Here is a 25,017-nt window from a genome sequence, read left to right as displayed (position 1 = left end):
CGCCTCGCGTCACCCGCCGCGTCGCCGCGGCAACGGCCCGGCCAGCGGCGCGCGGCCCCACGCGCCATCAGGAGCGGCGAACACGCCATCGCGCCATGGGCCGCCCACCAATGGGCCGCCGCGCTCCCCACTCCGCGTCCTCTAATTGGGCGGCCGTAGCGGCTCATTTGCATGGCCAGTGGAGCCCGTACCGTGCCTCGCCGTGCCGTGGCACCGCGGGGCTGCCCGAACACCCCCGCGCCGCTGGTACCGCCCGGGGCACCGCGCGGGGCCGAGGCACTGAGAGTCCGCGCACAAATGCCCAGCTCCTGCTTGTGGGAAGCCGCGGTGCCCCTGACGTTCGGAGAGAAAGAAAAAAAAAAGGCAATATATTTGTATTTGTGTCTTTCGGCCAGAGAGGAAGTGCATTTTTTTGGTTCATGAAGTATTGGGAGGCTCTCAAAGACCCACCTGGATGCATGCTTATGTAACCTGCTCTACGTGACCCTGCAGTGGCAGGGGGGTTGGACTAGATCGTCTCCAGAGGTCCCTTACAGCCCTAACAATTATGTGATTCTTTTTGGGCACCGAGTCGGGTGTGACACTATGATCGCTGCAAGACAGCACTCCAGGCTGGCGCTGCCCTTACGTGTTTCTGGGCCTGAGCTTGTCGGCTAACACGTTCAAATACAAACCAAGAGGTTTTGAAGCAGATGATCCACACTCTGGCTTTCCCGAAGCTGCTTCTTAAGTGTGGCACTTCATTTGGAAATATATCCACTAGCTCCACATGGTGCTGTGCTGTGAAGCATCAACGTGATCCTCAAAAAAGGAAGCTTTTTGAAAAGGTTTCCTAAGAACTCCACCCAGAGTAGTTATCAGTGACGAAATCATTCATGCCAGCTCAGTCTTTTAACATGTAGATGGCCTTTTTGTTCTCATCTTCAGTGGAATTCTTAAATATCTTAATAATACTACTGTGTATCCATCTTTCCTGACAGCTTCTTTCTTAACATGTTTTCTTCAGTATCTCACCTTTGTTAGCTGAAAATTGTAAAGTATTATCAGTGAGATTTCTGGACTCACTTGATAACATGCACAGCAATTGCTATAATTGCATACGGATATGACTAAGCCAAAGCATAATAACAATTTGTATAAAGATTCAAAAATTATGTGCAAATTATATATAATTTAAGATGACCTTTAGTATCTTAGCTCTGTTTTCCACATTTTCCATGAACACTATTTGGAGAGTACTAAAAATGCTAATTTCATCATTGAGTTCACTGGCAGCAGGAGTCACTGCAGTGATTTGGGGTTTGCAGTCTGTGTGACACCACATGTGCTGACATTAAGTTCTCACATCTGTAGCTCTTTGTGGTGGCCTGCCTGCAGCCCAGCCTTGTGCTGACAGAGGCTATGGGAGCAGACTGCCCCACTGCCAAGCAGATGGCAGGTAAAGCAGAGCCAGAACAGCTCTGCCTCAGGAAAATGCTGTGATTCACAGATGATCACTGAAGAGTGCTACTGCAAATACTGTCAAAGTATAGTCAACTAATAATTTGGTTATCTCAAACGTGTTCCCACTCATGAGCACATGAACACTGTGCTCAGGACAGCAGGTGCAGTTAGCTACTTAACCATGGCCAGGGAATTGTTGCCCGTGTAGGGACTCCAAACACAGATACAGGGCCTAGTTTAGAAAGGAGACATTGTTTATTCTGTGCAGGGTGCAAGGTGGAGTTTTCTCAAAATTTTACACTATATATACATTTTAGAAACCATAGAAGTCACAGTTCATTGGCTATAAGTTACCTCGTTTGCTTATTAATTAGTAGTCTATCATATTTTGGTTAAATGATTCTCTTGCTTCTCATGCTCAGACTTTCTCTTCTTTGAAGTTGGTGGGTTTCTTGAGTCATTGGTCCATGAGTGAGTGGTTGCAATCTGTGACAGTGGACTCAGACTCAAGAGGCCATGAACTGGCACAGATCCTTTCCCTTATAAAGGGCAAGGAGACCTGTGGTGCCAGCAAGGTGACCAGAAACACAAGAGGTGACAAGAGACACAGCAGGAGGACAAGTCAACAGGAACGTTTAGTCAGGAACTGTAGCAATAGGACAAGGAGTAATGGGCATAAATTGAAAGAGGAGAAATTTAGGTTAGATATTAGGAAGAATTAGACAGTGGAACAGGTTGCCCAGGGAGGTTGTGGATGCCCCAGCACTGGCAATGTTCAAGGCAAGGCTAGATAAGGCCTTGAGCAACCTGGGCTAATCGTCCTTGCCACTGGGGGTTGGGACTGGATGATCTTTAAGGTCTACTCCAACCCCTCATCATTCTATGATTCTAAGACCCCAGACTATAGAATAAAAGCCCAGGTGGTCCTTCATTCTGGGTCCCTCCTTTGAGGCTATGGGGCCTCTCACTGATAAGGCCAGACCCTGTTTCACACCCCCCCTCCTTGTTCTCTATAACTCTCTGGGCAAATAAGCGTTTCTGACTCTTGAGATATCAGCATCAGGAGTGCACAAACGCCTAGAAGTGAGCCTTTTTAACCGCACAGAGCACGGTGTATGTTAGTGCTCTGCTGCTCTAGGGAACGACGTGCGCCCGGGGCCACCCGAGGGGCAGCGAGGCGCCTCCACAAGATGGCGGCCGTCTCGGAGTGCAACCGGTGGCCGCCTGAGGAGGTGCCGGGGCAGCGCCGGGGCCAGCCCACGGTGGAGCGGCGGGTCTGCGGCGGGGACACCGACACGGACAGCGACGAGACCGTCGTGGAGGGCTCTGTGACGGAGAGTGATGTGGAGGAAGAGGAGTTCTGTAGGAGGAGGTACTAACGCAGATGGCTCTGAGCGGCACCTGCCTGTGCGAGGGCGGCGGCAGGTGTGGCGCGCCCGCGGGAACAGCAAGGGGCCCGCGGCTGAGGGGCCGCTCCGGGGATGAGGGTTTTGCCCTCTTTGTTTCTTTTTTTTATTTTTTCTCCCCCCCCCTCCCCCTCCTTTCTGTATTCAGAGCCGTTTTGTATGCCCTTAGACTCAGTGGTTCTTAGCTCCGCTGATGGCCTCGGAGCTTGTGCCTCTGGACCCTCCTGAATAACATTTCAGTCCGCAGAAGTGAAATGCTCCGGAAACCAAGTCGGAGGAAATAAACACTATTAAATGCAGTTGGTGCTGATACTGTTTCCCTGCAACCTTGATACCATTTTCATTCCATTTTCTCTCATTTAAGACATGGCAAAGGATTGAAAACACCTGCGGCTGCACCTCTTTGTGCTGGCTTTGTGGCCTGGCATTTCTTGGAAATACATAAAGCAGTGATGTGCTTCAATACCTATGATTTTCTATGCAGAAAATCAGGTATATCCCTACAGTTTGGGGGTCCTTTGCTGTTGGTGTTAGCACTTGCCCAGTTGTGTCCCAGTGTCAGAGGCTGGGATGGGCACCTCTCTTAAACTGAGGGTTTAAGAGAACTTAAACTCTGACCTGCCCTTTGAGTTTATAGGACTGTAATGCTTAATGACCTTTTGTTTTATTTATTTTTCAAAGGTTGGCTTTTCTTAATGTGGACATAGCTTTAACCACTGAGATGAGTATTACTAAAGGTAGGACAGATTCTTTTTTTCTGTTTGTTTATTTCTTTAAACTGTTGCTTTAGATATTGCCTGAATCTATGTTATTTATGCTTCAGTGCTGCATGAATTTCATTCTTAGGAATGTATGTGCTCTTTTATTACATCTATAATTTTAGCTCATATTTTAGAAGATTCTTCAGCACTTTTTTAATATTTGAAAATTAGGTTTGCTCTTGACTTCTCTATTCTTTCTGTGTACTATAACTGAGGATCCCTGTCTTGGGAAGTGTATGAACTATATAAAGGGATATCCTTTTTATTTACATGTATGTGTTTGTGTGTATGTGTTTGAACAGAATAAAATAAATGGAATCTATACATTTAATAGTTATATGTAACTATAGTTGCTTATAGTATTTTTAAAAACCCTTTAATATTGTTAATATATCCATTCTCTGTAGCATATGAAGTTGGGGTAAGTATATTTAAGTGCATTATTTTAAGTGTATCATTAAATTACTTTCAGCATAAATGATTGCACACTCATTTAAAGTCTTAAAATCTTCCATAATAATACCCATAACGCATGCTGCATGAGCAAGCATGTCTTAGTTACATAATAGTTTCACTGGTACCTCCTTTGCATTTTTATATAATATACTTGACTTGCATACTGTAGGTTTTATTTCAGCAATATTTTGGACTGACTATTCTTTAAGTGACACATGGTGTTCTTCTAGATTTTTTTATTGTTTGTTTTTTTGCCAATTTGAAGATCTGAGGGGACTGTCGTTTTTTATCAGCGTACTCTCAGTTAATATAAATCTTGGAATTTAATATAAATCTAAAGCTCATTGGAATCTGAAGAAACTTTTCCAATGGCTATGTTTTCCTGATGCTGAGCCTTTTATAGTTGTTTAATAGTTTTGACTGAGGAAAGAAACATCATCCCATTTTGAACTTACCTGTGATTATCCACTGGAATTAAGACTTGGCCATATTTGTTTGACTCATTCTTCAGTTTGTGGAGTAGGCATTTGTCTGAGGGTTGAGTGAGGGGGTTTTGTCCTTGCAACTGTAATAGATTTCTGCCTGCCACATGTTGTATTCAGTAAATTGGAATTAGAATTTAATTATTCGTGGGTCTGTACATACTTGTGTATTAGCAATTTGGAGATGAGATACATAATGCAAATATTAATTTGATTAGTATTTTACTAATGTCCGTATCAACATCTCAGTTTTCAAACTTAAGGGTTCAACCTTAAGGGCTTCTATCCTTTTTTTTCCAGAGAGAAGTTCTTCCTTTGTATATTCATTAAAGAAATTACTCCATATAAGAGTACAAGTATATTTTTAGTCAAATGGATCAGGCAGCTTATCAAAATTGCAGTTGTTAGTTTAAAAAATAAGAGGAAAGAGTTAATCTCCAATACAAACTCAAGGAGGGTCCCAGAACACTAAGTGAAATAAATCTTTCCCCCTGGCTGGTTTTATTAATTTCTGTTCCATTCATTGTAATTTCAAAATCTAGTGAGATAGATTAGTTGGTCACTTAAATCCCTTGCGTATCAGAAGCTTTGATGCATGTAGCTCAATTACTGAGTTATGTGATAATGTATGCAATTACAGAAAGTTATGTAGAAATTAAGGCAATAAAAACTTTAATTACTGGAGATTTTTTGTTTGGTTTTTTTCTAGGAACTCCTTCTCCAGAAATATGTTTTATACAGAAATTTGGTGGCCAGACATACTGTCAAAAGGAAGACGAGATAAATCCAGTAAGTACACCAATGATAGTGTCTCCTGTAAACATATCTAAGGATTAATTATTAATAAACCCACTGGGCCTCCCTTTGATTACATGCGAAAGAGTCTGGTAGCTTACAACTGAAGTGAATTTCAGCATGTTGTCTCCAGGAATGTATCCAAGTCTCTTCCCTGGTATTTCATGAAGTATTTCATATGTGAAATTTCCTTTCTAATTTGAGGAACAAGCCTAGGACAAAAATAAAGAAGTCGTGGAGCACAGTCTTTTTAGTATGTTCCCTTTAGGAGCTGAAAGATAACCATGTGGATTGACTGTGCCAGAATACACCCTTAGTTACTCACTGTGAGATTAGCTGTGATCCAATGATTGAACAATTGTTTCTTTCAAAAACAAAGAGATAATAATCTAAAATGCAGAATGGGGTAATAGTTTTACTCTGTGGATAATTCTGCATTCCCTAATCTGATAATTAGCCTACATTTTAACGTGTTTACCATGGTTGCTAGCTGGGCCATAAACCTCTGTTCAGTTGAGCAATCAGTTTGCACCTGCATATGATACGGTCATGAAATAATTAGAGACAAACAGGTTCTCTGCTTTTAACTGTGAGTGTTACACCATCTTTAGCACTGTGGATTCACCATTTCAAAGCCCACAGTCTGTATAACCTTATTTCAGTGAAAGAGAGGTGTAAGAGCTAAACTGTTTCCTAGATGACAAAAGCTACGTTGAAAAAAGACATTTCTACTGGAGTGAATGTTTTTACAGCTCATTATAAAATTGCAAATAAATTTGTCTTAGCTGACAGTGTGGGAAACAGTGAACAAAAATCCAAAAGATGCTGTTATTTCAAAGACTTTTCTCTATAACTTTATTTTGCTCCTTGCATGTCCTGGGGTTGTCTTGACTGAAGTTTATCATGGTTTTCTAAGGATGGAAGGAATGAGGGAAGTGCACATTTGCTCTCTTCCTTTCCACTCTGGGAGCTGATCTGACTAGCCTCTTCCTAACCTAAGTCTTTGGCTTCATAGTTACCAGCAGATTAGCCAGTCTGCAGTGCCATTAAGGGATTCTTCCAAGTCTAAGGACAAATACCCTGTACACTGAGGAAAAGGTCAGAAAAGAAGAGAAACCTAGTACTTCTCACCAAATAGTTTGGGTAATCCTTACTAGTTTTTTTGGGAGGAGACCTCTATAGCATGCCTCTGGTAGTTTGGTCATGCAAAGCCTGGGGACAGCGTAAAACTTAAATCTTTATTGAATGCTATAAGGAGTGGTATTGGCCTGTCATCTTTGATACCCACATGTGTAGATTGCACCAGTGTGGCTTTTCCAGCCACTCCAAGAGCCAGCATGGAATATGGTTACATAGAAGCTTTCCTTCTACTATGTCTTAAGAAATGATCTTAGGTGAGTACAGCATTCAGATGTGATGTGATGTGATATGAGGGTCATGCAGCTTGGACTGGCTGTGATTTTTTTCAGGAAATGTAACATCCATTCCAGTTGTTCCAGAGAGTCTTAGCTATCTTTGTACTTTGGATGGGTTGGGGGAAGGCTTGGGATATGCAGTCCTGTCTTTGATTCCATCATGTAAGAAATTGTAATTAAGAATTTTCTTCCACCAGAAATGCAGTAGACATACATTTTCAACTGACGAGTCATTTTCCTTATCTATTAACACCCTGTTCCATGGCTTGTTCAGACAGGGGTCATGATTGTAAGTTTGTGCTTTCAGCTTTTCCATACTTCGTTTTTCTTGCCCTGTTTGGTGAAGTGCACCTAAGAGCTTTTTAGCATTAGTCTTTCTTTGGACCACATCCAGAGTCCCCTCATATAGTGGCTGTATAAGTGAGTGTTGAAATTAGAAAAATTATTAGGATTTTGCAGGAATTTCCTTACCAAAAACAAGAGGCAGGACAAAAAGCCGTCCTGGTACTTCCAGTCAGTGGCCACAAATACTATTTGTGTAACTTATATGATTTGAGAAGACCCTTCAACCATTAAGCAATATATGGATTTTTCTTAGAACTTAATTTTTTAGCAGAAAAAATAGCTCCTTTGTCTTCTAAGGGTAGTTCACTGAGCTTTTAAGAGCAATGTAAAGCAGTCAGAGAGGTTTGATAGGTATTCTGTTATTCTCTTGACCTTGCCTGGTCTCTGAATAATGTTCTGTGTAAATCTTCAGGCTGACTCGCCTGAAGGGTGTATTTAAGCAAAGTCAATAACTTTCTGTGAACTATCTCATTGCCATATTTTGGAATTACATGAGTCGATAATTGTTGGACAAATTAAAGAATCTGTTCTGTTCCAGGAAGCCTTTTAGCAGTCCTCCTGCTGGCCAATCTACAGCTGTTACTCTTCAAGTCATTGTTAAGATGGTTGATCTTCCTGCCTTCCTAATGTCTTGTTTAAGACAAAAAAGTCATCACTTGGCGCCTGCACCAAGGTGTTCTTTCCCAGAATCTTCCTAGTGCTGTTAATGTCCACTGTATGTCAATGATTTGTTAAAAATTATAGCCAGTGTGCAGATAGTTCACTAATAATTCCCAGTCTTCAGCTCACCAGTGAGAGAACTGTTCTGCAGTTCACTTTCTGCAGTGTCTTTCTTAATCATTCCTAGTTTGCCTTAGGCTTTATATAAAGGCTCCTTTTTCTGTAAAAGGTGTATATATTTTCTGCAAAAAGTGTATAAAGGCTTATATACTTTATAAAGCAGATAAAGGCTCCATTTTCCATTCTATATGAGATCTTTCCTTTATGTACAAAGGCACGAAAAGCAGATCCAAGCTCTTTGTACTGAAGTGTTGGAATTTGGCACCTGCTGTTGCATTACCCTCATGCTCTTTCATGTGTTGGCATGTGGCAGCCCTGCCACTTGGAGCCTGCTGATGTGCAGGTCTTGAAGTAATTAAACTATGCTGTTTACAGGGGTATTGAGAGTGGTATACTGAGCTTCACAGTCTCTGGAGCAGCACCCTGTTTTATTTAATGAAAAAAGGGAGTTGTTATCAAAGAAAGATTAAAACTGTGAGTTGAAGTTAAAATACCTTGTCTTTTGTTCCTTTGATGTATAAAACATCTTAAGTTTGAAGCATTCATGTCTTAATTGCATGGCTATGTTTTCCTTCTGGGTGAGTGTTATCTTCCACAGTCTTATTTTTCAACATTTTTCTCAAATAGTATAAATAAAAAAAGCAGAATACTTTTGTGATTTATTAGTAACGTATGTAATGATAGAATCTAAAAATTCCATCTCCCAACTCAATTACAGATGGAAGAAGGTAGGCAATTGGTAATAAAACAAACAAACAAACAAAATTAAATACTTTGTTTGCTAACTTGTTAATTTTTTTTCTTTAGATACTTCAAGAGGCATACACATCTGACCAGTCTCAGTCTCTGCTGCAGTGAGTATAATACATCACACAGGAATTTCAGTCAGGCATACTGTAATTAAACAATTCCATTATACATCTATTTGTATGTTATTTTATTCCCAGTGTACTATTTAGAAACAGTTTTCTTGTTTGCTTAGTGAAGGATCTGTATTTATGTCACAGGTAGTTCTATGTTCAGTATGTACCTGGATTTATTTATATTGATGATATTACCTTTATTGGTTTAAACCAACAAGAGTAACAGAACTTGGAGAAAACCATTAGACAAACAAAAATTTATAATAAATAATATTAGACCTTTTGTTCCTGGAAGCTATGGAAGGATTTCAGGAGAAGATGGATTTATAACAGAAACACAGAAAGAACTAATGAAAAACAAGAAGGGCCATTTTTTCACTTAGAGAATGAATGTGCAAACATAGCTAGTTCCATGTAGGAAATCCAGAAGTCTTATTTGTTGCATGTCCTTGTAAAATAAAAGTATGCCTCTGAAATAACTACAGCTGTTTTCATGAATAATGGTTAGCACAAAATTACATAAATAAACTCAAAGTACTGTAAAAATTTTTGTAAGGTGAGCAGATTACAATTCTTTAAGAACTTTTTATTGTATTACTTAATTCTAGGGGTTGGATAAAGCATTCATCACCTACTGAAAATATTTCTAAGTCTGATTTTTCACTAAATGCTGCAGTAGAAGAACAGCAACTTAATTCTGTAGGTATGTTGTACAAAACTGGAAGTTGTTCTAGCTGTGCCAGAATCATTTGAGAAAATCATTTGAGAAGCTGAAGATGAGTATCCATGTAGATTTATTTGGAATATGATATGTATGCTTTCCAACAATTGTTTAGTTTTTATAGTCATAGACTAGAAGTTCTGGTTTTGTAAGTGTTCTGCTAGGATTGTTTGAAGAGGTAACTGTTTTCTCAATCCAGTGCTATATATCCAGTATAAAATTATTTCATTACCGTGGAATTTTCTGACAAAAGTTACAGGCCACACAAATATACTTAGTACTCAAGTGCCATATGGTTGTGTAAGATAAATAGGTCATTGAGAGTTCCCAAATGTTTCTTACTAACATATCAAAGAATCAGAGACATTTCTAAGAAAGGAGAAACAGAAATGCTACTATTCCTCGTGTCTGTATGTCACTTCATGCTATGCTACTTTAGTTGTGCCTCCATTCCTCTGTGCTCCCAGCAGTGCAGGACTGCCCCATCTATATATTTGTCTTCTGCCTTTACCTTATTTTTGCTAACCCTACAGAAAAACCACTCACTTTATTTCTGATGAGGAAATTGCCGGGGAGTCACATGAATGTCAGAACAGAGTGATAGGGGCAGGGGGGTTGGGATCATCCCTTTCCAGAGGCAGTAAGTTATTAGGTTATTTTAGCACTATTGTCTAATTGCATTGTAATTGGAGAGGGCAGGGGATAAGTCTTATCCTGGGGAATGGGTGTTAATACCATCTGCTGACAGTCTTTGGAAAGACAGGCCTCCAAACCACAGTGAAGAAATGTGACAAAATAGCTCTGGGATATAATTTAGTGGCTAACAGAGCCTGACTAGAAATTTTATTGTCAGTTCCATTTAGGGGACATGCCTATAGTAATTTTTAAGGTTTGAAACTTTATACTTAAACTTAGGAAATAGTGCCATTTTTTAGAGGCAATGAGAACTTTCAGAAGTGAAAAGTAAAACTGAAATATTTGTCTACTCTCTTTAATTTAGATATCAAATTGAATGAATTTCAAAAGGATTCAGAAGAAAAGGTAAGTGTATTTTTACAAGAGAATGTATATAAAATATCATATAATTTATTTAGCATTATAGAGTATTTTACTGAAAAATGCCTGTTTCTTTCATTTTAAAAAGTAAGCACATAGCTGTTGAAACTGTCACTGAGCTCATTAGGTGAAAACACCTTTAAAGCTAAACTTTATTTTCTGCTTTTTGGGTAAGAACTGTAGTTCCTAAGCTTGCAGAACACAAGGGTAGGAGCACAGCAGTAAAAGGGAAGTGGGGAAGTCATCATAATGACACAGAATCTGTAAGGGCTGTTACTTAAGATAAGATAAAGTAATGAAGACTTTTGAGTAGCTTAAAATGTTTCCCACCAATGAAAGTTATGGGAAAGGCATTACATTTGGAAGGTTTCTGAGGAGGAATAGATTATCTGTAACTGTCTTTCTGATTGAGGTAATAGTTGGGGAAAAAACAACTATTTTTGATAAAATTCACCAAAGGTAGATTTGAGATCAGTATGGCAAATTGTTCATGTCTTGCAGCAAATACCATTGATGACCAGGGCCAAGTATTATTTGTCTTGGAAACAAGGGGAAACAACTTGAAATCTCCTAGGCTTTTCTTTTCTGAAAAATATGCAGCTATAAATATAACCCTGTAATACCAAGTTTATTAAATGAAACATTCTCATTGCACAGAATTAGTCCAACAGAACAAAATCTAAATGCCTTGAAAAAGAGATTGTCTTTGATTAATAGCCTCTGGAGAATAGGCAGATTGAGTATGTTGAGAATATCTCCAGAGAGGATATTTTAGGAGCCTGGAGAAAGAAGGTTGGAAATAATCACTGCAGTGAATTATACTTTTTACATATTGGCTGATGTTGGCACTGGCACGATCTGAGTCCTGCAGAAAGATCTTTAGTGAGAGGAACCAAGAGCCACTCCAGACTGATTTGCAGCAAGGGCAGAATGGACACCTTGACAACCAGCAGAGAGTCAGTGAGCATCTTAATTCTGTGTGTTCCTGGAAACACAAGATAAATCTATAAATTAAGATAATCTGCATAGAATTCTGACACCACAAAATTAGTCTTGCTGGGTTTTCTTGACCTCGATGACGTAGCAATGCTGATTTCTGTTGTGGTCAGTCTGTCAATAGTGGGGTCAATACTGTTCAACATCGTCATTTAGTGGCCCGGAAAATGGAACAGAATGCACCCTCAGCAAGTTCAGAGATGGTACTGGGAGGAGTGAGTGATATACCAGATAGTTGTGTTGGCATTCAGAGGGACCTGGACAGATTCAAGAATGGGGCAGAGAGAAATCTCATTCCACAAAGGGAGGTGTGAAGTACTACATCTGGGGAGAAATAACTTCAGGCACCAGTACAACTGGGGACGAGCTGATTGGAAAATAGCTCTGCAGAGAAGGACCTGGGTATCCTGGTGGACCCTCTACTTTGCTGTTGTGAGACCTCACCTGGAGTACTGGAGTCCAGCTCTGGATGCAGGAAAGACATGGACCTGTTGGAGTGGGTCCAGAGGAGGACCACAAAGACGAACAGAGGGATGGAGCACCTCTCCTATGATGAGGACAGGCTGAGACAGTTGGGATTGTTCAGCCTGGAAAAGAGGAGGCTCTAGGGAGACTGCATTGCAGCCTTTCACTGCTTAAAAGGGGCTAATAAGAAAGATGGGGACAGACCCTTTCCTTGGGGCCTGTAGTGACAGGACAAGGGCTAATAGTTTTAAAGTAAAAGACAGTCCATTGAGATTAGATATAGGGAAGGAATTTTTTATGATGAGGGTGTTGAAATACTGGAATATGTTGCCCAGAGAGCTGGTAGATGCCCCATCCCTGGAAACATTCAAGGTCTGATTGAGTAGTGTTCTAAGGAACCTGATCTACTTGAAAGTGTTCTGGCCCATGGCAGGAGCGTTGGACTACAGCCCGTTCTGTGATTCTGTGATTTTCCATATGAGAACAGGCTGATAGAGCCAGAACTGTTCAACCTGAAGAAGAGAATGCTGAGGGGGATCTTACCACTGTGTATCAACATCTGACAGCTAGGAATGAAGATAAGGGACACCGACTTCTCAGTCGTTCCTATTGATAAGACAAGAGGAAATGGACACAAATTCAGAAGAAACTGTGAAATCTGAAATCCCATCTGAACACAAAAACATACTTTTTAACTGAGAAGGGGTGTCAGTCACTGAAACATGTTTCCTAGAGCAGTTGTGCATTCTCCACCTATGTCCTGACTGAACATAGTCCTGGGCAACCTGCTGCAGCTGACATTGCTTGAGCAGCAAGGTCAGACTAGTTGGTCTCAAGAGGCCCCTTCCACCCTCAAATGTTGTGTGATTCTCTGTGCCTTCCTGTCCCAGTATATTACAGTAGTCTTCAGCAAAGCACTCTTACAGAAGCTGATAATGTTGATCTGTCTGAAGGCTTAATTCTTCTATAGTGATTCTCTTGCATGTGTGTATTGAACAACTGAACTTCTTTTACTCAGAGCTATCAGATACAGTAGTCCATTTAATATTTCTACTCCACCCTTATTATTTATACTGCAATATTAGTAATTCCCTTTTTGTGTTGTAACATTTGTAAGACACAGGCTGTGACACCCAAAAGCCTACAATTTCTTGATAATTTTCACATTGTTCTCAAACATATAGGAAAAAAGTCCTTGTGTGTCACAATTCACCAACACCAAGGTGATGTGAATGTCCTGCTGGCTGCTGGAGCTGCCAGGGCAGATTTAACCTTGCTCATGTAGTGCGCAAGGAGAAGTAAACATCTAAGGCCTGGCAAAGCCTGGCTTGCTCACTGGCCTTTGATGCAGTACATGTATTAACATACAGTTTCTTTATCCATGGTCAAGTTGGTTTTTTTATGAAACCTCTTCTTGACTTCCCTGTCTACCTGTTTCCTTTGGTGCTAGGTTGTGAATCAGCTGAGGCTGGAATTGACTGTGTCTGTGCTCAGCTGTTACTCAGTGCATGCTTACTGGGTAAGGTGGAGAGGGAGACAAGACATTCTGGGCTGATGCTAGGTCACCAGAATTTGTGCCTGGGTTAAGGAGCGCTATGATTTGGGTTTGTACTGCAAATAATTGAGACATGAGAATAGTGGGATTTAAATCAAGTTTTTTGAAGCAGTGTGACCAGTGAAAGAGATTCACAGATGCCAGGACATGGTTGGCATAAAATAATCAACAGCATTATGCTGAAGTGGTACATTTTTTATGTAGAAACCCCTTTTTAAAATAATTTGCTTGAAGCATAGCTCTTCTGGTGGAAGATGGTCCTGAACCTGTATTTACCACAGTGTTGATACTTTACTGCTGACTGAGAGGGAATCCTGTTCCTCATTTGAATGAAACTTAGGTATTTTCAAACCATATTTACCAGGCTGGGATCGACAGAAGAGAGAGCTCCCACTTTTGATTCCAGTCACAGCTGGCTCAGCTTTGCTGCTTTGGCAGCTCCTCTGTTGCTTTTCAACAGACGATTGAAGGTACAGGGATCTTAGGCACTGGGGCTTTGAAGTGTCTTTGCGCATAAGTGGCAGCTGAGGATGGGTTTTAGGGAGGGAAAGTTTAAACTTCTTTTATGTTCTGCAGATTTGAATTATTTGTAGAGAAAGTCCCACAGGATTTTACCAACAGAAATGAGTGCTAAGGAAGTTTAGGCATCTGTATTGGACAGAAGTTTTTTGAACACATCACACATAGGGTTTGGATTTCAGTTGGCATTTGGGTTTTTAGGATCTTGCAAAATTAATCCTTCGTTGCCTGCCTTCTCCATTAATGTAAATGTAAGTTTCACCTGCCCTTTACACTGAGCATTTTTCTTAGGAAGTTTGTAATGTACATACGTGCTGTTTATACCACAGTTCTTCAAGTACAGAAAGTTGTGCCAGTGGAGGGGTTTTATGCAGTTGGTTTATAGTCTGCATACATTAGAGAAGTGGTCTAAAAAGAAAGTGTAGTTCAGTACAGCAAAGTAAGAAATAGTCAGTACTTAAAAAGGAAGAATTACATACAAAGATATAAGATAGGGAACAGCTGCCTGAGGAATAAGTTTTCAACAAAGAAGCGGGGATTTATGTTTACTTACAAACTGAATGTGACTCAATGCTGTCAGATTTCTGCCCTGTTTTACTGTGTGTGAGCTTTATTGAAATCATGTTACCAGTGGTTAAAGGTTTCTTGCACTGCCCTGTATTACCACTTGCTGGCAGCAAGACTCTAAAAATGCATTGAAAGGTATTTTCTTAAGACTAGTATTACTAAGTAAGAGCACTATTATATACAAATGTTATATGGAAAAAATATGGTTTAGGTTGGTGGAGGCACCATACTTTCTTCTGCAGAACGTTTGAAACAAGGATAGGGAAAAAAATAAAAAACCTATGTCTTGGTATAAAAACAGGTGCATCTGTTGAAAGCAACTCAAAGTGGTTAGAAAAACAGAAGCAGTATTACTTTTCCAAGAACAGTTGTGCCTTTGTGTTCTGTACTCAGTGTGGAAACTCAAATATGCAAACTTCTTGAACTCCTGAGCTTCTGAACTGAAGTTCGTGAGGCACAGATGTTCCACATTTGTGTGGGATACACATAATCAAAACTCATATGTTATGTTTTACTAACTATGTGTTTTTTATTATTATGAATATACTCATTTTCATTATTTCTACTTGGCAGCAATTTTTAATTACTTTCTTTTAAAGCCTTTTAATACCCTCAGGTCACTGGCAATGACAAAGTATCTTTAACAGATCTAGTCTCTCTTGCTCTGGATTTTCACTGCTATGAAAGTCAAGAGCTGAAGTGGTCTACTTTTGAAACTGAGACCTCAGTCTAAGCCTTCTTGCAATTGTGTGAAGGAGGGCTTTGAGTCTTGTAGTTTATGTAAAAATTGACAATAAAATATACATATATATGTATATATGTAGATGACTTCTAAAGTGAATATTAATTAAATGCTTTGTAGAAAAAGTTGTTCCATTACTTTTTGTGAACTTTTTTTTGTTTCAATTTTTAGATTTCACAAAAATTAAGTAATGAAGATCTCTCTCCAGAAGTAAGCCTCTGTCTAGATGGCCCTGTGGAAGACGTAACAGTTCTAAATGAACAGACACCAGAAGATACATTTCAGCATGTTTTAGATGATTGCCACAGAACCTGTGTGACCACTATTGACATTGATAACATAGTAGAGGAGCATTCCCTTAATAATGATACAAATCTTTCTCTGACATCCCCAAGGAAGATTTTCATGGATGTATTCACTGAACAGAGTATAGAGACTGGTGGATTTGACGGCAGCGCTGTGTTAACATCCCCTGGTGATTCTGAGAGACTTAAAGTGATAAACCCATTGCCTGACAAGTTAGAGTGTCAGGGTCATGCCTTTTCCACTGATCCATCAGCAGCTGAGAGCAGTGATGCCCTGCCGGTAGAGCTTGTGAGGCCTCTGGATGCTTTGTCAGGATCTGTGGTACAACCTATCACTCCTATGGTGCCAGTTGAGAGACAGCTTAACACCGAGGGAGAGCAGCTAAATTCAGAACCCAGCATTCCCCAATTAGATGATGACTGTACACAAATAACAAACATGATGGACCCTCAACTTGCTACAAGTCAGGTGAAAGAAATAAATGCCTTCAGAGGATCCGACTCTCAGAGGACAACAAATGAGCAAGTATATACACTATTTAATTCATACTTGGAAATCCCTGTTTATCATAAAATGTTTTATAGTAGCCAAATTACTTAGAGATGTGAATCTTAGTAAAGAATAAACTGGCATCAGTAATTTGCATGTTTAAATCACTTAAGTTGTTTTTGTTTTAAAAGTCCAGTAGTATATTTTCTGCTTTGATATATTCATGTGATGAAAAAGTTCAGCCTGCTGGGACAGGAAATACTGTTAAAGTTAATTCAGTGACTGATGCGGAAGTCTGGAATCAACATGGGAATTTCAAAAACTCTAGATTCCTACCCCATACAGTTCTGTTGTTTCTCCTGGCTATACTGTGCTGGTTTTTTCTGTCACAGTTCTCACTGCTGTAACATACAAACACTTTGCAAGTACTATAAAATAAATTCTGCTGTGTCTTTTCTGTAGACTGGAAAGGTTACTCAGTGGAGATTTTTTACACATGTGTTTAGAAGTGTATTTATTTGATTTAGTTGTGCTTATGTGAGACTTGATGAAAAAATTAAGGCATGGTTTTATGTCCATGTCCTCCCCTGAAGAAGTCAGTGAATGTATGGATACAGCGTGTGATCCTTCTTGTTATGCCTTGTGCTGCAAAGGTGTTCTGGAATAGGTCATTTGTATTCAAATGCAAAAATCTGGAGAAGAGCATGAAAGGAAAGCAATGCCATAATCTCTTCCTGTTTAGATTATAATAAGGGAAAGAGGACGACATATAGGAGATGTATCTTTATGCTACAAAGTGTAATAGGCATCTCTTGTAAACCTGTAATCTGATTGTCTGCTCTGTGTTGTCTTTGAATAATCTGGAGCTGCAAATCAATGATCAGTTATGTATAGCCAGCTATTTAAAGTGGGTTTACAACTACTTTACTTCCCCACAATGGTATAAAGCATCCAAAACCTATGAGTTAATTCTGTCTTTTCATAGCGGTATTAACTGAATATCGTAGCATGTAATAAAATGTGCCACAGACGTGGCAATTTCAAGGTGCTGAAGGGTCTGTCATATAATTGTCTCAGAACTATAGCACTTTACAAAGCTTTTTAAGTGGCATGTTGATTTCTGAAACTTGCAGCACAGCTGTGTGAAGCTTTATGTATAGATCTACTCAAAATCACAGTTAAGATTATGAAGCAGAGTCTTGTGGAAATGGGTATCTATAACCTCTTGTCTATTAATACTCAATTTTAGCTTTTTTTTTTTTTGTGTCTTCACCTGGTGTTCTTGAAGGCAGGAAGTAAGGAGGCAATTTAATGAGAAAAAAAATCCCAGTTAATATGTTAGTAACTGTTGAATTCTAACAGTATATTCTTCACCTTGGTCTTTTCTCATTCTTGTTTCTTCTGAGTATTCTTGTTGTGGTGAAACAAGTGCCCTAAAGAGAAGAGCCTGTCCTGTCCTGTAGATGCAGTCAGGGTGCTAGATAGCCCATTTATTTTAGTATATGATGTCTTATAAAGCAAGTGTGAGGTTTCTTTTCATTGAAATGTTTTCTTCTTCTTCTCTAACCATCAAAAAGTACTACTGTGATAGTTTTGTAAAGTAACATATTTGATTTTCCCCAAGTACCATAGAATTATTAAGGTTGGAAAAGACTTCTTAAGAACATCAAGTCCAACCATCCAACTGTGAACCACCCTGTTCACCACTAAACCGTATCCCCAAGTGCTACATCCACATTTTTTTTTGACACTTCCAGGGATGATGGTTCCACCACTTCCCTGGTCAGCCTGTTCAAATGCCTGACCATTCTTTCAGTGAAGAAATCTTTCCTAATATCCAATCTAAACCTGCCCTGGCACAACTTCCGGCCATTTCTTCTCATCCTGTCACTTGTTACCTGGGAGAAGAGGCCAGTCCCCACCTTACTACAATCTCCTTTTAGGTAGTTGCAGAGTGTGATAGGGGCCACCCTCAGCCTCCCCTTCTCCAGGCTAAACAACCCCATATCCCAGGTTGGTATGCATCATCCCTTGATCCAGGAGGACCACTTCTGGGAAAGCAATTCACCTCTTCAGTAGCTTCTCTGCTAAATATGTCAATTAAAAAAATTAATCAATGAATTCTCCATTTCTGTCAGTATCCCAGGAAAGGACTAACAAGTCCTCCCATGTCATTGAGAAAGAATTTCTATGCATGTGTGTTGAGGGTGTGTCCTGAAAGCTTTCAGCATTACTCAAGTGAGTAATGAACTAATGAGTACCCAGGTTTCAGCAGCTTGAGTGGTACATGACAGCATGTTACACTCACTTGGCTAAAACAGGGAATAAACTCAAGTAACTCAAATTAACTTGCATGGGATGACCTGTCTTTAGGCTGGGAGTTCTCTCCATTACTGTTAGGATAAGTCTCTGGTATACACGAATCAATTGCACCCTCTAGGATGAGTAAATCACTATCATCTTTGAAAATAACTCTTCCTCTTAGTCAGTAGTGGGGGTAATGAGGATGCCTAGTGACATCTAGTTACCTGGCTTGTAGAAGGCTGAAGGTTAGTAAAGTGAATCTCACCAATAGTGTCTGTAGCTCAGGAATGGTGTGTCTTTAGAAATAACTTCTCAGTTAGGAGTCACTGAACTTCAAGTGAAACATGGTTCTTACCCTGTGTCTGTTTCTAGGCATCTGCAAGGGTGAGATAAGATGGGCCACCTTAAGACATCTAAAACATTATCTAACTTTTTAGGACAGGAGCTCATGTCTATAGGAAACTGAAATGAGTCTGTTAAGTCAATTCATATGTCCAGATAACTTTCAGATAGAACAACTTCTGTTTGCTGTCAGCCAGACGAGATTTATGTTTTAAGTTGTGATTCTGAGTATCCTAATTCTCTTGGCTATTTCTGTCAGGAGCACATGGTATGGCACACTACTTCAGGGGTGCCTCTCCTATGGCAGCCTTTGTCTCTCTTATCTGTAGAAATCCAGTTATTCACCTCTGTTGTCTGTGAAGACACGTACAATTTATAAGTGTTCTTGGAGCTCTTCTATATACAGCTCTTGTTTTACTGCATGCTTACTGGTTGCTTGTAATATTTCTTTCTTTTTATCACAACCTGTGATCAGCAGAGAGAGAAAGAAGTAATTCCTGATTACTGGGATGCCACCTCTAGTAAAAAGCAAACTGGTGAGGGACATTCACACTCAGTGGAGCTTACAGCATGTGCAGAAACAGCCCAAACAATATCAAGGTAAGTGAAGAAGTTGAGAGAGACCTCCTCAGGAAGGTACAGAGATTGTGATTGTGTTTCCTCTCATAAAATACTTGAAGAGACTCAGCAGAGAATGTCTCACAGTGGCAGTATAACATGAAACAAACTCAAGGATTTTGAGTATGAGAACTTAATGCATAATATTCTTAATTTTTTAAAAATATTAATGTAATAAATACAATGCATATAAAATACTCATTTCTCACGTGAATGAGTTTAAAATGATCAAAAAGTAAAGGTTTTACCTTTTATTAAAAGATCTGGAAGTTCGTTTCTCCTCTGATTTACTCTTTATTAAGTACTACCTAAGTTAGCCTGTGTACTTGCATGCTGTTACTTCCTTTTAAAATCAGATACATTCATATTATTACCTCTACTGTCAACATTGTTTTATATAGAGAATAATTTTGTTGATTCTAAGCAAATCTCTTGTCAGTAAAATTCAGAAATCTACTTCTAAAGACAAGCAGAATCTAGAAACCAGAATATGGCAAGAAATAATTCTGGATGAGTATACAGAAGCTAATCGGAGGAGCAAGAGAATTGACAACAAACGGAGTAAGATATTCTATGCTGTTATCATACAGATTATTTTATTATTTCAACAACTATACGAATCAAATACAATTAATAACCTTACCAATATATTGTGGCATGAATTTCTATCTAAAAGGTGGTAGAAACATTGATTTTAATAATTAAAATTATTGATAATTTCCCTCACTTCTGAAAACCTTCATATTAGCAACCTAACAGTTGACTTGTTTGCATAAACTCCTTAAGAATCATGAGTTTTTCAGGATGCAGTTTTTATCACAGTGTTTTATATGAAAAAAAATTACAGTGTATTCTGACAAGAAGAGAAATGTTTTCATGCAGAGTGAAAAAGTATATAAACGACACGCACTTATATATCCTTTTGTCATTTAGTATTCTGTGTGCAACTTCGTTCTCAGGGCTCTGCCATCTGCAAGAATTGGCCTCTACAAAACAGTTTATTCTATTTTGAATGCCTGTTGTTGTTATCTTGTCTACAGGATTATAGGACCTTCACTACCACAGTTACAGAGCATCTTGTAAAGTATTTTTCTTTGTAATGTGCTTTGTCAGACAGAAAGATTACTATTTTTCATCCTTTGAAGATACATACAGACAAGTTCTTTACCTCACTGAGGAATTTTGTAGGATGATAAAGAATCTCCTTACTTATGTCCTCACTCCAGCACCTTTAAGATTGGGATCTTAAAAGTTGTTTTTTGTGGCGTTTTTTGGATTTTTTTTAAAAGGTCGCTTAGTTGGGATTTATTCATGAATCTATAGTAATTTAAACATCTTACAAAGTTTGGAAGTATTTGAACTGTAACAGCTACATTATAGATGTTACAAAACGTGAAGAATTCTGCCTCCAATTAACAAACCTTCTCTTTTGCAGGATTTTAAGTATTCAGGATAGAAGCACTATGTTGATGAGACTTAAAGTTGAATGAGTAGTTACTCCTCTATTTCAAACTGACTTACTAGTTTCTGCTCAATAAATAGGCTGTTGGTTCTTTAGCATGATTTCTGCGGAAAGAGTTGCAATGCCTGTAGAGGTAGCTTTGCGTTAAACCAGTGTAGAAGTTTATCTCCTTTTTGTGCCAGACCTAGCAATCAAGAGCCCATGAGTCATCTTAGTTTGGTAATTCTCTGAGAAAACAGCCCGATGATAAGTTTCATTAGGGCTGGCACAAGGTCAGGCACATGGAAGGCACTAGGGAAGGCAAGGTGGAAGTGATGGGAAATAGGTCCTCTTAAAGGAGGAAGTTGAATCAGGTAAATTACAGCATAAAACTGCGCCTTGTTCTGTGTATATCTATGCAGTTTAATCCCTCCTGAACTGCTTGGCTAGTTTAGACCAGCTTTGACTAGTGACTGCATATCTGAAATGCTTAAGGTCTTGCAAGGCTGGGCAGGTAGATGAGAGGGACTGTCCATGTGCTCAACTGAGGGAAGGTCCCGAATAAACCCATATCTGTTAGATTCCAAAAATCTACATAGACTCAAGAACTTAAGAAGTTTGAGAATTAGTCTGAGCTCAAAGTATATCACCATGCACAAAACAGAGACATCAGACTGCGTGAGTTACAGCTCTAGAAGAACTACGATTTTTAAGGTCTATTTCTGACACCTGGGCAGAGTTTTAGGGCCAGTGAGACACACTTGCTACAGCCTGTGGAGAGGAGCAGTGTATGTAGCCTGCTGTCCCAAGCGTTTTCATTAGTAGATGAAATAATGGCCTAGGCCATGTACTGTGTTTTCCTGCAGGCAGTTCTGCTGTTCTTCTTCCCTTCTTTCTTCCCTCTCTGTTTTTCATCAGATGCAGTAGCCAGGATGCTCTTCAGCACAGTTTCAAGGGATGCTGGGATGGCACTGCTAGTGAAGTACAGAAGAGCTCATCTATGTATTGGAAATAATTTCAGCCAAGATGAAAACTGTGATGAGTGCATAATGGGAGATAGCATTTGTTTTGTAAAATAGTAAACTAAAAATTAAAGATAGTATCTTTTACATTTTATTTTTTTCACATTTAGGCCTCATATTCACCTTTTACTCCTTGCAGAAAAGGCTGAGCTGGTTGTGAAGTAATGGGAAAAGGTAGTCTGAGGGAGCTAATCTCAATCACTATCCGAATGTAAAAACTTCCTCACAAAGCAGAGGTTTAAAAGAAAAATTGTTACAAAATAATGGTTGATAAATTTGAGTTTTCTTAAAAGTTAAATTATTGAATAACTGACTTAGTTATTGAGATGGTCTCCTTACAATGATTTGTATTGCAGAATAGCAGTTTTATCATCCTTTGGGAAGCAATGGACTTTGCAAAAATGTCATTAGAAAGGAAGAAGTCTAAAGTTAACATACCTTTACAAAGTCATATTTCTGTGTGTTGCATTTCAATTGCATTTTTGTTATGGAATTCCCTATGGCATCTTTTATTGAATGGTATTATTATTTAACTGGTGATGTGTTTTTTGAGATACTCATTTCTACTAGATTGAATGAGCATTTGTTTCTTCAGAAAGATCATTTACCAACTGTAATACAAAGTGCCAAAATAAGAGAGAAGAGGTATTTTTCTGTGCAGCAGAGCTTTTAACATTATTTTTCAGAACGAGAAGCCTTTGGTAAGGGTCTGGCTCGCCCTCTTACACTTTCAGCAATCCACAGGAGGAACGTGTATGGTGAGAATTTACTGCATAGAGCTGTTACTCATCAAGATGTAGACCTTGTACGTAAGATCATAAAAGCTGGTGGAAATGTAAATGCTCAGGATTATTCTGGTAAGTTGCAGTTGTATTAAAATACTATTTTCAATGAAGTATTCACTTGTAACTAATAAAAGCATATATTATAAGTTTGTGCAGTGTACAAGACTGTAGGTTTGTTACTGGTCAGTAGATTACTATATTTTTATTGGTTTCACTTGGTACTTGTTCATAGTAAAATACGTAGATCTACTTATAAAACTATATGAGAAACGAAAATTTGGAGGGAAAAGTAAGCACTTTAAAAATTACATAGTGATGCAATTAGGTTTACTTAGCCTTAATTCAACAGTTCTGTGCCTGCTTATCACAAAGCAGTCCCTAATTAAATAATCAACTTCATGGGTTTGAAAGTTGGGGTTATTTTTGCCAGCTTCACTGACCAACTTGAGACACCAAGATGTAGATTCTTCAGTTTAATTTTTCAGGGACTTTGATTTTGCCCATTAGATCTTAAGGGAACTTGTAGTTTTATAATTCGGCACTGTCCTGACTTTCTAAGAAAGTTGTGACTACTTGGTATTTTCCATTTTTCTTTCATCTTGGGTGTGAAAAAAAAGGGAATGACAAATAGTGGCCAGCTATTAATGTTTTGTTTGAAGCAATTCACCTTATCCAGTTTCATGTGTGATACTCTGTGTCAAAGGCTTTGCACCTTAAGTATCACTTGTTTTTTTCAAATATAAGACTGTTCCTTATTTGCACTTCCCCATCTCCTCCCTTAATATCTGATAAACTTCCACAACAAAAGAGAAGATTGTTTCAGACAACTGGCTCATTTGGTAGAAAACTTCAATTCTTAGAGTGTTTTCATACCATGCTAGTGGCTAGGATTTCACAACTGTTCTGTGGGAAAGGAAAAAAGTCACATTCTGCAGTTATAGGCTATTGCATAATGCAGGCACATAACAGTCCAAAATTAAGTTAAAAATTATCTGTCTTCTGGAATATACTGGGAGATAGATTTGGTCAACAGCAGATTTCAGACTTTTGGAGTACAGATGTTTGAGCTAACAGAGTGACTCATAATATATATTAACTTGTGCTAGAGGCAGGTGAAAAAATATTTTGTTGGTGGGGTTCAAAGCCCCATGCTGACGACAGAGAAGTGCTGATAGTGCAGCCACAGTAGTCAAGTATACCAAAGTGCACTGCTTCTAGTTTTTGCTGTCACATTTGCTTCCTTTTTCTGCCTTTTTAATATTTTGCCAGGCCACGATTTCTTCATTCCCCAGGCTCTAGTTGCTGGGTTTTTAGTGCAAAAACAGCACAGCTGCACAAAGTATCTTTTAGTTGTACTCCTTGAAGAGATGAGAGGTTAACCTGGCCATGCTTCTTTTTTTTTTTATTTTTTTTTATGAGGCAGGTATAGTCAGAAAGAAGTAGTTGCCAGACCTGTGCCATTTTGACATGCACTTTCATCTTGATCTCTTTGGGAGTCATTGTTCCGAATTATATTCTGCCTCTGTACCTGTTCTCTTCCTTTAAAGCATCTCACCAGTGATTATCTATATTTTAGCCTAGTATTTTTCCTTATTCCTGTGCTACGATATTCTGCTTCAGTACTTTGCTGAGTTCTTGTGATCTTCTGTTGTTTAGTTTGGGGTTTTTTTTCTCCTTTTTATTTCCTGGACATCAGCATGTAGGATATGAACAGCATGTTAGAAATGCTGTCTTGTGCTCTTAGTTTGAGTCTTGATTCACAGTGTCTCAAGGGATCTGAAAAACAGTTGCAGTGAAACTTGTGTTTCTTCTTGGTCTGGAGCATGCACAGCATCCTTGCCTCATGTTGCTAATCCCTAAGAATTATTAATTGAATGTATTGTAGGTGCAGTTTTTTGGGGCCTTATTATTGTATCAGATAGAGGATACATTTTACTGAGGGAAAAATTAATACATTCCCTTAAGTGAACCTTTTATTTCTCCCCTTAACAGATTTCATAATAAACACAATTTGTAGGAATATACAATATTCTGGGTTCAGCTGTGTATAAGAGAGCCTTGAGAATTTCTCTCTCCAGTGAAATTGAGATAATTTTGCTCTATGGTAGCAGAACAGTTTCATTAAGCCTTATTAATTCACATATTTAGTATGTGAATTAGGCCCCGACAACAACCTTCTGATAATGGAAGATTGTTGAAGAGTAAGACTGTTGATCAAAATGGTCTTCTGGAGGGCATGTTGATTTGAGAGTTGGAAGATAGGAAGTGGAAAATCCTCTCTGTTTTTCCCTTGTTTCTCTCACCCTACATGTTTAAGGAGCTGATGCATGGCTATGCTAAACT

The 25,017-nt window shown here is 39.0% G+C and overlaps 1 protein-coding gene across 3 annotated transcripts in view; it reads left to right on the top strand.

The window, feature by feature from the left end:
* Nucleotides 1-1,616: 1,616 nt before the first annotated feature.
* The window catches only part of ANKRD31 (ankyrin repeat domain 31), a 62,674-nt gene continuing 39,273 nt past the window's right edge, over nucleotides 1,617-25,017 (top strand). For 2 of the 3 annotated variants that reach the window (XM_051788142.1, XM_051788141.1), the window contains exons 1-10: nucleotides 1,617-2,815; nucleotides 3,531-3,586; nucleotides 5,258-5,337; nucleotides 8,691-8,737; nucleotides 9,355-9,449; nucleotides 10,468-10,508; nucleotides 15,539-16,198; nucleotides 19,284-19,408; nucleotides 19,866-19,987; nucleotides 22,576-22,746. In XM_051788142.1, coding sequence (XP_051644102.1) covers nucleotides 2,559-2,815; nucleotides 3,531-3,586; nucleotides 5,258-5,337; nucleotides 8,691-8,737; nucleotides 9,355-9,449; nucleotides 10,468-10,508; nucleotides 15,539-16,198; nucleotides 19,284-19,408; nucleotides 19,866-19,987; nucleotides 22,576-22,746 — 1,654 coding nt within the window. In that variant the 5' untranslated portion in view covers nucleotides 1,617-2,558. The remainder of the gene's footprint in view (nucleotides 2,816-3,530; nucleotides 3,587-5,257; nucleotides 5,338-8,690; nucleotides 8,738-9,354; nucleotides 9,450-10,467; nucleotides 10,509-15,538; nucleotides 16,199-19,283; nucleotides 19,409-19,865; nucleotides 19,988-22,575; nucleotides 22,747-25,017) is intronic. The other variant, XM_051788143.1, reaches the window with a different exon arrangement.

The sequence above is a fragment of the Manacus candei genome, unplaced genomic scaffold (genome assembly GCF_025592945.1).
Source record: "Manacus candei isolate 608988 ecotype Guabito, Panama unplaced genomic scaffold, ASM2559294v1 h1tg000024l, whole genome shotgun sequence".
NCBI classification, from domain to species: Eukaryota; Metazoa; Chordata; class Aves; order Passeriformes; family Pipridae; genus Manacus; species Manacus candei.
The sequence above is the reverse complement of the archived record's forward strand: the minus strand, read 5'-3'. Positions and strand labels throughout refer to the sequence as shown.